The following is a 16,493-nucleotide window of genomic DNA, read 5'->3' as shown; positions in this document are numbered from 1 at the left end:
TCCAGTAAATGTAGATGCAGCAGGGGCACTTCCCTTTGTTTTTCTATAGACTTTAGAGAGGTACCACAATTACTATTGTAAGCATTGATATTCTTGCACAATCATGCTTTACCTTAGGGCTGTCCAACATGAGGCTTATGGACTAGAAAACATTTGAAGTAGGAGGTAATTGTGTCAAAGCATTGAAAATCTTGGACAACAACGTTTTACCATTAAAACAAAGTCCTATACCTGCCATATAACATGATTTTCACTATGTTGCTCTACATTAATTTTTGTGTCCTTCCTTCAAAATTCCAATTTTAAAAAAAAATGCTTAATTGAAATGTTTTGTTAGTATCCATTTGAAATTGACTGGAATGAGCTTAGCATGTCAAAAGGCTTTGAACTAAAATATAACCTGTTTACCCTACAGGCAGTGGCTTCCGAAATCCAAAATGGTTCCTTTAGGTGTTGATGAAACAATTGACAAGCTGAAAATGATGGAAGGACGTAATTCAAGCATTCGAAAAGCTGTTAGGGTTGCCTATGATCGGGCAATAAATCATTTAAGTAGAGTTCAAGGAGAATCCGTTAGTGACTTCAGTGATATTGATTAAAGAAGGTGCTACAAAGACGCAACTTGCCTCATGTACTCTTAAGCTTTACTTAGAACCTCTTTTCTCGGAAAGAATGCATTGACGATAAAATTCCTAATCATTGGATGGGCAAAGATGTTCTGTAATGGAGCATGAAAACTCTTGCTACCGTTCTGCTGATTTTATCAAATTCATATAGATTGGAGTAGCTTTCACTAAAGATGTTGAAAATTATGTTTATAGTGTTCATATTGTGTACATATATGTATATTGGGAAACTTAACTTATTCTGACTTTGAGGCAGTTCTTGCTTCCTCTTGGCTTTTTGTCTGGCTTTTTTTTTTTTTTAGTGACAACAAATGGTTGAGCCTTAGCACCACTTTACTACATTAAAAAAGTGTTTTGTATTTGTCAACTAGATTGAAAAAAAAAAGTTATGTTAAAAAAAAAAATCTATTTAAATAACATGTATTGCTACCTGGTGTGTCCATTCCCATATTTTGACTACTGTACGTAAAAGAATATTTTTTCATTATATAAAGTCCTTGCAAAAGAGTTCAGTGTATCAAAAATAATTTTATTCACACAGAACATTGGAAGAACCCACTAGTATTAAAGTATTGTATCGGATCAGTTATGAGTAATATTTTATGTTTTAATACGGTTATGCCATAAATTATAGTGTAAATTACCATCTAGGAACATACTTTCTATATTTTTCTACAGAATCCTTCTTAAATAACTATGTATGCATAGTATTTCCCCGGGGGTTCATGGTGTGTGTTTTTACTTTCAATACTGCTTACAGTTGCACTCAAAGCCCAAAGTTTTAAATTTCTTTTTAGCATATGATTGAATTTTATATATTTTTTTTTATTTACTGCAATTACACTTTTTAAATGTTCTGAAAAAGTTTTCAGCACATTTTTCCTTTTCAAAATCCCACTGCCTTTTCCCCAAAGATTTTTTTTTTAATGTATAAAATTTTTTATTTAATTATATATGAGTTATTTGAAAAATATTAATTTGTTTAAATCGAGAATTTAATTTTGAAAAATTCTATTAATGTATGTTTTATTAAAGGCACATACATATGGCAACCTGCTTATGAAAGAATATGCATCAAAATGTGTTCTTGAATATGTAACTGCTTTTCTGTGTTATTGTTTTTGTTTTGTCTCCCTAGAAGAACAGGCAGTTTATGTAACCAGTTATACTTTAGAAAAGCTTGGTAGCAATAGAAACTTTGGATACATTTTGTATGGTACATGTGATGTATATAGACTTAGTACATTTTTTATTTTTAAGACAAGAAGCATTATTAGGGATATACATATATGTATGATGTTTTTCAGGAGCTGCATTTTTATATGAAAATAAAAAGTCAAGATTTTGATGAACTGTTGCATTTTGCAAGCTACTGATTTAATGGACAAGAAAAGGTAGATAATGATAACAGAAAGGTCATCATAAACTTGCTCAGTCCAACTTACAGCACTGCTATATCGCTTCTGTCATCACAAGATATTGTATATGCTGCTTCTCCTTTACATATAGGTGAGGGCATCATATTTGCTTCTTTCAAATCCACGCTTCAGCCCTGGCCAAGAACATCCGCAATACTTTTAAACCATAATCTTGGCCATGCCCCTTTAATTCAGCCATGATGCGTAAATCACATGGTATGCCCAGGGATCATCGTTGTCTCTTCAGTACTGCCATACCACATGCTGCTTATATTACCATCTGATTTCCCTGCTAATGTTTGTAAGCCAGTTCAGCAGGAGGAGATACTGCACACACGGGTACCATTGAATTACCTCAGTAGGAGTGGTGAGGAGAACCAAAATTGCTGCCATAAAAAAAAAAAAGAAATGGGGTGACTTGTGGAGGTCTTTGCTGTTTATTTTAATGATTTGGTGGCAAATTCTAGTAGTTGTGATTCAGACCATTATGATTCAAATCTACGTGCATATATTTGGAAAACCTTCATTAAGTGTAATATATCTAAAAATAAATTAAACATTCTCCTCACCCATGAATGTACAAAATATTCGGTAGTAATAGAAATAATTTGCTGGCAAATGTGCAAAATCATTTTATGGACAACAAGGGCATTAATGAATTATTTTGTACCCTAATATAGAAAGCCTATTACAGTGGAGCCCACATGGTACATAATTGTTCTGCGTATTTCCAATTGATCCTTGGCATTCAGTTCAGTTTCAAAAGCAAACATGCTCCCCTCCTACAGGTCACTGATTGGTTATCGGCTGATAAATCGGTAGAAAACAAGAAAGCTGCAAAGCAAGAAGTAGTGTTCTTGCTATTCTGTTAATCACTCAAGCCCTTATACATTTATTTTTTGACTAATCTACTTTATTGGAAACATTTTTATTTTGCACAGTTTTTTTTATACTGAACAATTCCTTTAAAGATAAATTATGATGCCTTCTTTATTTCATATGTGTTATTCCTTCTGTAAATCTATGCTGTTGCTGCTGTAATGAACCTTAAAGGGGGTGTTCAACTTTAAACAATTTTTTCAGTTTATTTCTAGTGAACTATCTGAAAATAACTAAAGACTTTTTCCAAATACTTTTACTTACAATCACTTTTTTATTTGTGATCGTTTTTCTAATAGTGTAAAGTTAAATTTTTTACCTTCTAAAGCAGCTCTGGGAGTGGGGGGGGGGGGGGTCACAGACTTTTAACTGTTCTAAATTAATACATTTATGGACAGGTTTATCACAATGTGAGTTTAGTGCTTAATAAATAAAAACATCATTCCTATGGGTTTTTTAGTATCGTATCTATCAAATGGTATCGTATCTAACTTTCACCCACTGAAAAATACAATTCTAGAAATCCATAGTAATGAATAGAACATGAGTGAGTTTTTATTTATTTAGCTCTAAATTCACATTTTGATAAATCTGCCCCTTAGTTGTTACATTTGATGTTATGTTACCGTAAAGGCAGCTGTTCGAATTGATACAATAGTTGCTAATATTTCACAGATACTGCTGAGAAATGTATGAACTAATTGTAGCAACTAATGTAGCAAATTGTAACAATTCAGACAGCATGCTCCTGGATCAATGAGCTGCCAGACTGAGACACCAGGCACGAACATTAAACTTACATTTTGGAAAAACTATTAGAATTAAAAAATGGAAAGCAATGGGAAAAAAGTCGTTGTTTGTGGTAAACAATCTGAAAACAACTAAACTGAAAAAGTTCATTGATATTGTGAGATCATTTTCACTTGGTTGACATTTTTTATTACTTGTAGTTTTTGAGTTAAACTTTTTTGGCTTATGTGCACAGACAGGTGGAGGCAATGCTGGTCAGTTCATTCTAAAGATGGATAGAAGGCTGCATGTTGCGTTTCTCCAATGGTGTATTGATGCAAACCATGAAAACAAAATGTGGCTTATTTAATAATACTGGGCAAAGTGTCTGGCCCTAGTTTGAAACAGTATCTGTCCATTACATTTTCTGTATCATTGTCTCTGACTTCTGAACCAATGCTGCAAGGCAGTGAAAAAACTGAATAAAAAGCTAAAGAACTGGGAAAAACTAAAAGGAGTCAACCAGGATGAACCTAAATAAGCCTAGGAAAATATAATATAAGCATCTTTGTATTGATCAGGTGATATTAAGAGATTCACAATTACCTACATTTAAACATAGAAGTTAAAACTGAATTAAACTAGAAACTTGTTCTTCACAGCAACAATGATAGTATACCAGGACATGGGCGGTGGAAGTATTCTTTTCAGGTCTGAACAGGGATACAAAATAGGCCCTGGCATTTTAAACAGACAGAGACTCATTTTCTGCAAATAGGAGGCACGAAACGCATTGGTTTTGTAGCACACCCACTACTGTCACCACCATGTATGTCTAGAATAAAGCCGCATTATTATTTAAAACACTTGCCTCCCGTGGATACTGTATATCGGTCAGCGCTGACAGCGGGTAAAAGTTCTGTGTATACATTAAAGACTCAAACAGCCCCCACCAAGGCTAATAAATTCTTTAAATCTTACAGTAGCCCCTTTGGCATTTGCCAGAATGCACAGATTGCCAGTCCGGGCCTGCTTCTTAAGCAAACATCTGGACCTGTGTGGTGTTAAATCAAAGGGATTGTCAGATAGTAAATATGGGTTCCAGCTTGAATTTCTATCATTACCAAGAAACGAGTGTTATTGTTCCCTTTAGATGTAGCAGTGCCAACTACATTTACCCTTTGACTGCTGGGAGTCGGAGTGCTGATGTGTGATAGTGTAGTAAAACGTTATAGGAATACTGTCATGGGAAGTCATGAGTCATACATCATTTAACAGAACTACTCCAACAAAGTCCTGTACTAAAATACATTTCTTAAGAGCAATGTTTTTTTGAATTTTTAAATTTAACATGAGGCAAGCCATATTTTACTTTCTAAAGTCTCCTCAACCTGGAGACATACTGTATGCTCCTATAAGCTACCACTGTTCTGTTTTGGGCTAATAAACATCCTTCATTTTACGGGCAAAACTGTCCATACGTACCTTCCTCATTTCAGCTTCCTGAATCAATCAATATGGCTTTTTTTCTAATAACAAAAAAAAATATACTCTTTATTGCTACAAGGGTGAACTGAAACAATTAATTACTTCCCATGACCAAATTCCTGGTAGGGAAAAGTTTACTATTCTCTTGTAAAATTACGTATAAATATATTTAATGAATAAAGTACCCCCTTTTGTAAAATATATGGATATTATAAGTCACAGAGGAGTTTCATTACCATATACAGGTCATGGAACTCCGAGGTTACTTCTAATATCCTCATATTTTCCAACAAGGGGTACTTTATTATAATACACAAGTTTTACTGAGTCATGTGACAAAAATGACATCACTACTCACAGTTTATAACTTATGGCATCACTAGTCACCGTTTATAAGGATTTAATTTACAAGATATTCATGGCTTTTGTGCATTATATAGTGAATAACGTACCCCCTCTTGTAAAATATAAGGATATTCTAAGTTACCGAGGAAAACACGAGGCCAAAGGCCGAGTGTTTTTATACAGGTCATGGAACTCCTCCGTAACTTATAATATCCTCATATTTTAAAACTGGGGGTATTTTATTTATTATAATACACAAGTTTCAGTGAGTCATGTGACAGAAATGACATCAGAACTCACCATTTATAACTGATGACATCAGAACTCACCGTTTATAAGGATATCATTTATGAGATATTCATAGCTTTTGTGTATTATATATAAGTAAATATATATAAAGAGCTCTTATACATCGAATAGGCAAAAGGAGCACCCCAAAGGCTTTACTAGATCTAACTGTCAAATCAAAATCAGACTCCCGACCAGAGCATGAAGAGAGACAGAAGAGACAAACTGTAGATACTGAAGAGATCCTGCATCCCTGTCACTGTAGTTCACCAATCCTCCAATTGATTCTCCTCTGCATGCCCCGTTCTTATTAGCTACCTAAATTATTTTGTTGCCAACTCCTCTGATGCTACAGTATGTGCGCCACACATATTGAGTTATGTTTAAATAAGCCACTTCCACACCCACTGTTATTATAAGCCTCATCCACCAACAGTTTCTGGTTTCAATGATCTTAAAGCAAAGCCATTTTGCTATTTCTATTTTGGTATTTCTTTGTAATGAAAAATCTGATGCCTATTATGCATAGATTTTCCTAAGTATGTGGCCTGTAGAGACCCCAAACTAAAATGAGTGCATATGACTTTCCTTAGCTGCCAATTCCACTTTTTCAAATTCACCACTGTGTACTGTGTGTCATAACACAACCCCAGCATATTCACCCCACATTATTTAATATTCTCTCACCATCCTCCATATGCTACCACTCTCCACCTTTGTTTTCTCCTTTTGTTTCCCATATTTTGTTCTTCTCTCCTGTTGATTAGAACTCTCTCCTGATGCCTCCACCTTCAAACTCTTGCATCCCCCTGAGAGACTGCTATTTGACAGAAATAAAGAAAATACACAGAATAAATGAAGTACACAGAAAATCGGGAGATGAGGCATCCAAGGCAGGAACACTACTGCGGAGCGGGCAACTGAGCTCTCTCGCACTAGTAAAGACGAATTTCTGGTTTCAAAAGTGGAAATTTGGTTCTTAAAAGTACCAGGAGCAACTTTTTGCCGCCCCTGGAAACGTATCTGGTGCTGCCACCTGAGGCGAGCGACTCAGCACGCCTCATTGGCCGATCTATCTCTCCTAATCTCAACCCAGAACTCCTAACTAACTGAGTCTCCTCCTGCCTGTCCGCTATCTCTACTTGGATGTCGCAACCACACTAAAACGGAAATGGTTCTCTTTCTCCAACTAACACCAGTAACATCCCGGAAGTATCAATCATGGTTAACAATTCCACTATCACCCCATCTCCCCAGGCCCGGTGCCTTAGAGTTATCCTAGATTCCCTGTCATTCACTCCTCATATCCAGTCACTTATTAAATCATGTCACTTCCACCTAAGGAACATATACAAAATACGATCATTTATCACCCAAAAATCTTATTCACTCTCTTGTCATATCACATCTAGACTACTGTAACTCTCCTTTAATTGGCCTTCCCCGCCAGAGACTGTCACCTCTCCAGTCCATAATGAACACTGCTGCGAGGCTCATAAACCTCAGCAACCGCTCCTCCTCTGCCTCGCCACTCTGTCAATCCCTGCACTGGCTTCCGTTACCTTTCAGAATAAAATTCAAATTAATGACACTGACATTCAAAGCACTTCATAACTCTGCCCCTCCCTACATCTCTGAACTCATCTCTATACTCACCCAACTGCTTACTACACTCTACTGACCTGCTACTCCACTCTTCTCTCATTACCTCCTCACATGCTCACATTCAAGACTTTGCAAGGGCTGCACCCCTCCTCTGGAACTCTCTCCCGCGGTCTGTCCGACTTTCTCCCAACCTTGCTGCTTTCAAGAAATCTCTGAAAACGCACATATTTAGAGAAGTCCTTTAGATTGTAAGCCCTTTTGCACAGGGCCTTTCTCACCTTTTGTACCTGTATTGGTTATGATGTATGTAACTTCATATGTAATACAAATGTAATTCATGTGATTTAGCTGTGTAAACACATTTACTTTACATTGCTGCAAAATATGTTGGCGCTCTATAAATACATGTTAATAATAATAATTAATTCAAACCTCAAGGTGAAGCATTAGCATGGGCTATCCCTTTCACTAAACAGCGGAAGCCACTGCTTAATGATTTAAATGGGATTTGGCAGAACTCTCTATTTTATAACTCCAATGCACATATTACTGCTCAATCTGCTTTAGTAAAATTGCCTCTGGGTCAGTTATTTGCAGGGCCAGACATCTATTTTCAGGAAGGGGTTAGCTGGAAATATTAAAGATGAACTAGTTCTTTATGAAGACTGATTTTTCTGCATGGAAGACAGCATGTGTGAAAAATTGAAAGTGACAGGAAAAACATGAGATAAACAGATGGACTGTTCTTATTAAGGCCATATTGACAGTTACATGTGAAAATGAAAACAATAATAATTGGCAAGCCCAGAATCCTGCAGATACCAATCACACCTCTGTTGAGTGAATGCATAAAGACATCTAAACTGGGTAATACAATTGGTTTAAGAGGCACCATAATACAGTTAGGGTTTCTTTTTTTACTAAAACTCGACTTTTTCTCACAGTTTGGCAAAAATTTGAAGAAACACCCAAATCTGAATCCCCTTTATTTATTAATAAAAGTTCTTGAAAACATTGCTACAAAAAAACATTGACTTTATCAAATAGTTGCCTGAAAAACTCAAATTTATCAGATTATCGAATGAAAACCAGCGCAAACAGCCCGAAACTCTTGAGAATCCTGTAGGTAAAAAACATTTTCCAAAGGTTTGCTAGACAATCAAGTTCAGTGAATTTCAGCAAGCAAAACAACTACATATGTAATGTTACTCTTCAGAAAATGATACCTGAAGCTCATGTCTGATTGTGATTTGATCACCAGATTTACCAAAACTACATATCTGATGACAGTAAGTCTCTACTTAAACACAAACAACTTGTAAACAATATTAGGCTATCCAATGCGATTAAAAACTCTAACTGAGATTTCCCTGCTGTTGGAATACCATAAGTGCAGTGCAGTGATCCCCAACCACTGGCTCACAAGCAACATGTTGCTCACCAACTCCTTGGATGTTGCTCTCAGTGACCTCAAAGTCATCCCATATCTAGCCAGTCCTACGCTCAATTTTTATCTGATTCTATTGCTTCATTATACATTTTACAAAGTTTTACCTGCAACTTACTTGCTGCTTTCAAAGTAAAACTTCCAAACTTGGCTGCCCTTTTATTAGACACCAGTGGGATCACCTGACTATAGCTGGGAGGGGTGGGAGCTACAACATGGAGCTGGTCACTGCTCCTGTATAACTATAACAAACAATTCTTAATGAATCAGATGAAAATTGAGTGTAGGACTGGCCAGATATGGGATGACTTTGACGTAGTTGGCCAGCTTAAATATATTGCAATATATGGACAAACAAATCCCTGTTTTGTTTAAAGGGTAAGGCATTTTTCAGTAGCAGTATGCACAAAATGGCTTAAATATATTGATAAATGGTTGAGTGCAGAGAACTCTTTTATTTGTCTCTATATATCTATATATATATATATATATATATATATATATATATATATATATATATATATATATATATATATATATATATATATATATATAGTTGATAAGTAATTAATACAGATAATTACTACATGGCAGCACAGAAACCAGTGCAGCTAGCACCAGAATTTAATAATCAGCCCTGTAGCATCAGCTTATATTACAGACCAACCTCATTTTCTGCTTGATAAATTATGATAACCCCTAACCTTAGCTTTTCAACAGCTGCTCAGAGACCACTGAGCATGTGAGTTAAGCAGATATTTTCCAAGATGGTGACCCCCTGTGACAAGTTTGAGGTCCTGGATCATTGCTGCTATTGAGAAGCTGAAACCTTAGGCTGGGGCAATAAGTTCGGTATATAAAATATGGCATTTTTAGCTATATTCATTTTTAGGGTTTAGTTTTCCTTTAAGCTGACTGTCCAGCACTTCTGAAATGGCGGCTGTTATGTGGGTTTCCTCCCTCCTGTTCCATTTCAATTTCTTTTCTGTTGTAAGCTGATAAATAAAAAGTCTTTTTCTGGTCACATTAAATAAAAACTATTTCTCCAGGTCCTTCTATATCTTTCAGTACAGTCTGAATTTTCCTTCCCTTTGTCACCTAAAATGATTCCTTAAGCTATCCTTAGTGATATCCCTGGAAGGCTGTGTAGGGCAGGGAATTTAATGCTTGGAAAAGCTGATATCCTTAGAAGCAAATTGTTGTTTTTTTTTTTGCAGTTGAATGTAAAAGGGAGAATTTATGTCAGCAGGTCAGGAGTATAACATTGGTTTAGATTGGAGTTAATGTGCAAATTATCCACAAGATGGCAGTGTTGGTCTTCAGGTGTCTCAACACTCAAGGACAACTGAAAATGCTCATTGAGGCATTGTTATAATAAGATATTCAATAACAAAACTCAGCTTTTTCTATAAACAGTTTAATCAATGCACAAGCCTGTATACAACTGTATTTTCCCCATTACACATTTTTACAGCTGAGGAATTCTTTGTATGCACAGGGAGGACAGAAAGGAAGTTATTTTTAGGAAAGTAATATAATTACAAATGTGTAATTCAGCAGAAAGGAGATTTAGCACATGCAAGCACAAATTGCAACTTCTATGGTATGAATAGAAAAAATATGTAATATTAAAGGGTTAAGGCCCCCCATTTCTTTAAGGAAAATTCTTGGCCTGTAAGAAATGCAAAATAGGAATATTCACAGAATATCTAGTGTTAATGGAATCACAGCCAGTTTTAACCAGCCATGTAAAATAACAAAAATAAAAACCCTTGCCAAGCTGTCACAAAACTACATACAGCAGCTTAAGCTGGGGAGTAGACCCTGAATGAAGTGGGTGATTGTTTCCTCGCTTACCCACACCTTCCTGTTGTTATTTTGCAATATACATTCTTACGAAAAGAAAACCAAGTGATACAAACAGAAGAAAACAAATAGAAAAAAAATAGATGGCAAATCTGAATATTTCAAGGATAGGAAGGTAGGTAGATGATATGATCAAGCAATTTTGCTGCACTTTAAAAGAAAACTACATCATAATTAAAAAGTAGGCAAAAATGTTGTACATTATGTTTTGGGCTTCTGTACCAGCCCAAGGTAGCCCTTTAGCAGTGAAGATCTGTGTCTCCAGAGATGCCCCAGTAGCACATGTGCTGTACTACTGTCAGTTACTGAGTTTAGGGTCTGACTCAAAATATACAGTAAACATAGAATTTAAATGCCATAATATAAGGCTAATTAGTAATTAATACGATAATTACTACATGGCGGCATAGAAACCAGTCATCATCTTATATTACAGGCCAACCTCATTTTCTGCTTGATAATTTGCAACAACCCCTAAGCTTAGCTTCTCAACAGCTGCTCAGAACCAACTGAGCATGTGAGTGTTGCTTATACTTTCCAAGATGGTGACCCCCTGTGACAAGTTTGAAGTCCTGGATCATTGCTGCTGTTGAGAAGCTGAAACTTTAGGCTGGTGCAATAAGCTCAGTATATAATATATGCCATTTTTGGCTATATTCATGTTTAAGGTTTAGTTCTCCTTTAAGGTAAAAGTTAGGTTAAATGCCTTGTGAATTCACTAAATAAATTGATATGAATTAGAAAAATATGCCCCCTGTCTCATACTTGTGGGAGGTTTTGATGTCTTTTTTTTATGATCAGACCAAAACTCTAGTTAAATTTTGGTTTATTGTGGCTGTTCTTTTTACTTTTTTAATTATATACACTGAGATTTATGTATTTATTGTACTCAGATACATAGAGTATTTATTAAAACTCATTCTTATTTAAAAAAAAAATAGGCCAAACTCCCAACCATGAATGGCATAAATTTACTAAAAAAATAAAAAAAACACAAGCGGGAAAAGTTGCGACAAGATAGTGTAAAAAATACGAATCATGCAAGTTTTTTTGAATTGTCACTCAAAAACCCACAACATTTTTGGATTGTTGCACAAAAATGAGTGTCAAAATGCCCAAAATCCTCAAAGATCATGAAGGCAAGAAACATGTTCCAATTGTAAAAGGGACCGCTGTCACTGACTTCTACATGACTTTGACAGGTTTTATCTGGAGTATTTTCGCATTAGGATTGTCGCAGTTTTGCTGCATAATAAATCCTGAAAAGTCACATTTTTTGTCTGCAACTTTTTCAAACAAAAAGCCCAACCAGAATAATTTGACCTTTAATACATGTGCCCCCAATCTCTGTAAAACATTGCTAAATATATTACGTTGTATACAGTCATATTTGGGAACCCCTCTTAATTATTTGGCGTTTTGTTTATCATTGGCTGAGCTTTCAAAGTAGCAACTTCCTTTTAATACATAACGTCTTATGGAAACAGTAGTATTTCAGCAGTGACATAAAGTTTATTGGATTAACAGAAAATATGCAATATGCATCATAACAAAATTAGACAGGTGCATAAATTTGGGCACCCCAACTGAGATATTACATCAATACTTAGTTGAGCCTCCTTTAGCAAATGTAACAGCCTCTAGACGCCTCCTATAGCCTTTGATGAGTGTCTGGATTCTGGATGGTGGTATTTTTGACCATTCGCCCATACAAAATCTCTTCAGTTCAGCTAAATGTGATGGTTGCCAAACATGGACAGCCTGCTTCAAATCATCCCATAGATTTTCCATGATATTCAAGTCGGGGGACTGTGACGGCCATTCCAGAATATTGTACTTCTCCCTCTGCATAAATGCCTTTGTAGATTTTGAAGTGTGTTTAGGGTCATTGTCTTGTTGGAATATCCAACCCCTGCGGAACTTCAACTTTGTGACTGATGCTTGAACATTCTCCTGAAGAATTTGTTGATATTGGGTTCAATTTATCCAACCTCGACTTTAACAAGGGGCCAAACTTTCCACACAGCCCCACAGTATGATGAAACCTCCACCAAATTCGACAGTAGGTAGCAGGTGTTTATCTTGGAATGCAGTGTTCTTCTTCCGCCATGCAAATAACTCAATTTTTGTCTTATCAGTCCAAAGCACTTTGTTCCAAAATTATTGTGGCTTGTCTAAATGAGCTTTTGCATGTTTGCATAATAAGCGACTATTTGTGGTGTGAATCAGAAGCACAACTTGTAATTGGCCACCTTAAATACCTTTTCTCATGATTGGACACACCTGCCTATGAAGTTCAAGGCTTAATGAGCTAATCTAACAAATTTGGTGTTGCCAGTAATCAGTATTGAGCAGTTCCATGCATTCAAATTAGCAAATTTTTGCACAGCCAGATTTTCACATTTGATTTAATTTCATACAACTGAATACTGCCTCACTAAAAATCTTTGTTTAGAAAACACCCCAGTACTCAGATGTTCCTGGGAAATGAAAGACACACCGCTGTTATCTTTTGTGTTGAAAGTGGAGTAAATTATTATGCAAGCTGACAGGGGTTCCCAAACTTTTTCATATGACTGTACATAAATGCATTATACATATAAGAAAGAATTTCTGAGACTTGATGGCAGCTTCAAATATAAAATCATTAGCAAGGCCTTAGTCCTACACTATATCTCTGGACATGATATTAATCTGTGACTATTTTTAGTAGCTATCTGGTACTTACAATTACAGATATTTCCCTTATAAATTTTCGATAAATATTAGCACCAGTTAAAATATGGAGGTCATACTGTCATTGCACACCTCACTAACTATATAATACCAGCAAGGGTGACATTTGTGCTGGTGCATGTTTCAAGTCATGTATATAGTTGTATTGTTAATGTGTGACACTGACCTTTTCTTGTGTGATTGAGAGTGGGCTACATGATTAATTATTGATGTGTTCAGGCCTTGCGTGAAAGCAATGGCTGCATAGACTGCATAGAAATAAACATTGTTGTGCTTGTATTGATTCAATCAAGCACCTATGATAGCAATCGTTTTCTCTCAGATACAGTGTCAGACAGAATGCTTTATTGTTCACAGTACAGACGTGATGCTTAATCAGCGAAGTACAGTACTTTCTTCTTATTGTCACTTGGAATCAAGGACCTTGCAGAAGAGATATTTTAATGTACGCAATCAGTTGGTTGCACCAATTTTGAAAATGTACATGTGTATACAGGTATGAGACCCAGAATGCTCCAGAATGTTTAAGACTTTTTGGATTTTTTAAGACAATTTGGATTTTCACACCATGGGGCAGATTTACTGGCAGTCGCTAGCGAGAATTGTGCCATAAATCCCATCCGCAGGGACATAGCCAGTTTACTAACAGGTGAAAAGGACATTCGCTAGCGAAGGAGACCATCAATATCACAGTTTTGCGCCCTAACGCTATCAGGTTAACAATCCTTACTCTGGAAATTCACTAAAGTTTGAATGTTAGGCTTAGACCTGGCAAACTTATCAGATGAAGCTATATCCTCCTCAGTCTTATGTCAGTGACATCACATCCTGTATGCCAAAAAGTCATACAGGTTCTAAAAACTATGGCATTTTTTCATATTTTAAATTGGGATTGCCTCCTTAAAAATGTTTGTGTTAACATTTTTTTCCCAACCATTTGAGGGGCATGCCACATTTGTTTTAGGGTGGGCTCATGTCTAGGGCATTAGATGATTTGAGATGTTGGTGCAAATGTATGATGTGGTCACTTATTATTACACATGTCCAAGGAAGCATAATAAAAGACAAAATAGTCTTTTATTATGCTTCCTTGGACATGTGTAATAATAAGTGACCACATCATACATTTGCACCAACATCTCAAATAAAGACATATATACAGCCTACATGTACCTGACCTGCGCGCAAGTGTACTATCGAAGTTCGCTAGACAGAAATGAACGCTAGCGAAAGTTTGCTATCAAATGCACACGCTGATGAATTAACCCTAGCAAAACTTAACCAGCATTCTCCTGCAGTGGCGCAACTTTGCATTTAAGTGAATTAGTGTAGTGATAGCGATTTTGCTTCCAATAAGGATTCACAATATCTTAGTTCGGATCAAGTAAAAGTGTCTGTTTTAATACTACTGAGAAAAAGGAAATCATTTTGAAAAATGTGGATTATTTGGATAAAATTAAGTTTATGGCAGATGGCCTTTGCATATTTCGGAGGTTACTGGATAATGGGTTTCTGGATAATGGATCCCATACCTGTACTTCATTTTACATAGTGGATCATTTTCACTGTTTTCCTGCAGTCTTCCTCTCTCCATCAATCCACAACAGAGATATTACACCACACATGTACACTCACAAATGCCACAATACTTTTAAAGCCACAAAGTACAACCTTTCCAATACCAATAATTATGATAGTAGATCTGTCAATGATGTGTATGATAACTGCATGACCCTATACTATCCAAACTGCATCTGCACCTCACCTATGCACTTATTCAAAAGGAACTATAGACCTGTCCACTGCTGGTGCAAAACGGACAAGGAATGTTTCTGTCACAGAACAGACATCAAACTGCTTATTTTTCACACAAGGCATCCTCCACTTTTTGCCAAACAACCGTAGAACTGACACTTTGTTACTTATTTTCGGTACTTTCCACAGATAGATTGCTGTATATCTCAAAGACCATAGGTCATTGAGGGGAAAAAACAGATAAATAATATAGTGTAGTATTTCAAATTACATTTTTGCACATGTACAAGTGATCTGTTAGTGATCTGTAAGTGCTATTTGAGGGTGGAGGAGAGCCCTTTTTTGATTGCCGGATTGGGGAGACACCGTTCGTTTTAGAGTATATGTGACTTATTTTAGGTGGAGACTAAGTAAAATGTGGAGTCTATGGAGAAAGAAAAGCATATAGTTGGGGATGTCATTCTTGAAGCCCCCTACATTTGTGTGTATACAGAAAAACTGGAACTGCGATAAGGTTCATGACTATGAATTTCCGGGCTTGAGCAAGTGATATAAACACTCATACAAATCATGATTGTCATTCTAACCGTGTCGACAGAATTAAGCTAGCAATATGTTGTGTATTTCAGTGTCCTTTGTTTGAGGACACTCAAATATACAACATAAGTATGGGGAACAGACTCAAGAATGTTAATGAACTAAATAAACTAAGACTTTCTACATTTTTACCTGTCCCTATAATCTTATCTGAAAATTAAATTAAGTTTAATGTAATTATATTGTTGGTTATTTTGATAACACATCAGCCATTCAGGCGAGCTGCAATGTCAAAGTGCCTGAAAAATAACAGAAACATTTCATAAGTAACTAGAATTCTCTGCATAAACAACCTGCTCTCTGTAAAAGTCACTCATTTTCATTAAATCAACTGTGCAGATGTTTTCCTTGACACATCTTGCAATCATTTCTGGTATTGGCATGAAATCAGAAGAGACCTTGCCCAAGGGGATCACCAAATGATACAGGAACTATTTATCAAGGTCTCTGGTTGCAATGCATTATAAAATGAGTCAAGGCTGCTCATGCAGCACTTTGTCTGCACTGTGATCCTTTTATATTTGAGAGAGTACTGATATGAATTATAAATTCTACCCACATAAATCATTGATTTTCATATGTATCATACCTGCAGAGAAATTGTTATTCTGAAGAAAAAGCCTTATTTAAAGGAACTATATTGAATTGCTATAAGTCACCCATAAATTATATATTTGTATCAGGTTACACCATTTCTACATCAAAATAGTTTAT

The 16,493-nt window shown here is 36.0% G+C and overlaps 1 protein-coding gene across 6 annotated transcripts in view; it reads left to right on the top strand.

Annotated features, from left to right (window-relative positions):
• Positions 1–1,978, top strand: part of brd1.S (bromodomain containing 1 S homeolog) — a 40,889-nt gene extending 38,911 nt beyond the window's left edge. For all 6 annotated transcript variants that reach the window (XM_018255806.2, XM_018255802.2, XM_041588512.1 and 3 more), the window contains one exon: positions 416–1,978. In XM_018255806.2, coding sequence (XP_018111295.1) covers positions 416–599 — 184 coding nt within the window. In that variant the 3' untranslated portion in view covers positions 600–1,978. The remainder of the gene's footprint in view (positions 1–415) is intronic.
• Positions 1,979–16,493: the final 14,515 nt, after the last annotated feature.

This window comes from Xenopus laevis, chromosome 3S, assembly GCF_017654675.1.
Source record: "Xenopus laevis strain J_2021 chromosome 3S, Xenopus_laevis_v10.1, whole genome shotgun sequence".
Taxonomy (NCBI): Eukaryota; Metazoa; Chordata; class Amphibia; order Anura; family Pipidae; genus Xenopus; species Xenopus laevis.
The sequence above is the reverse complement of the archived record's forward strand: the minus strand, read 5'-3'. Positions and strand labels throughout refer to the sequence as shown.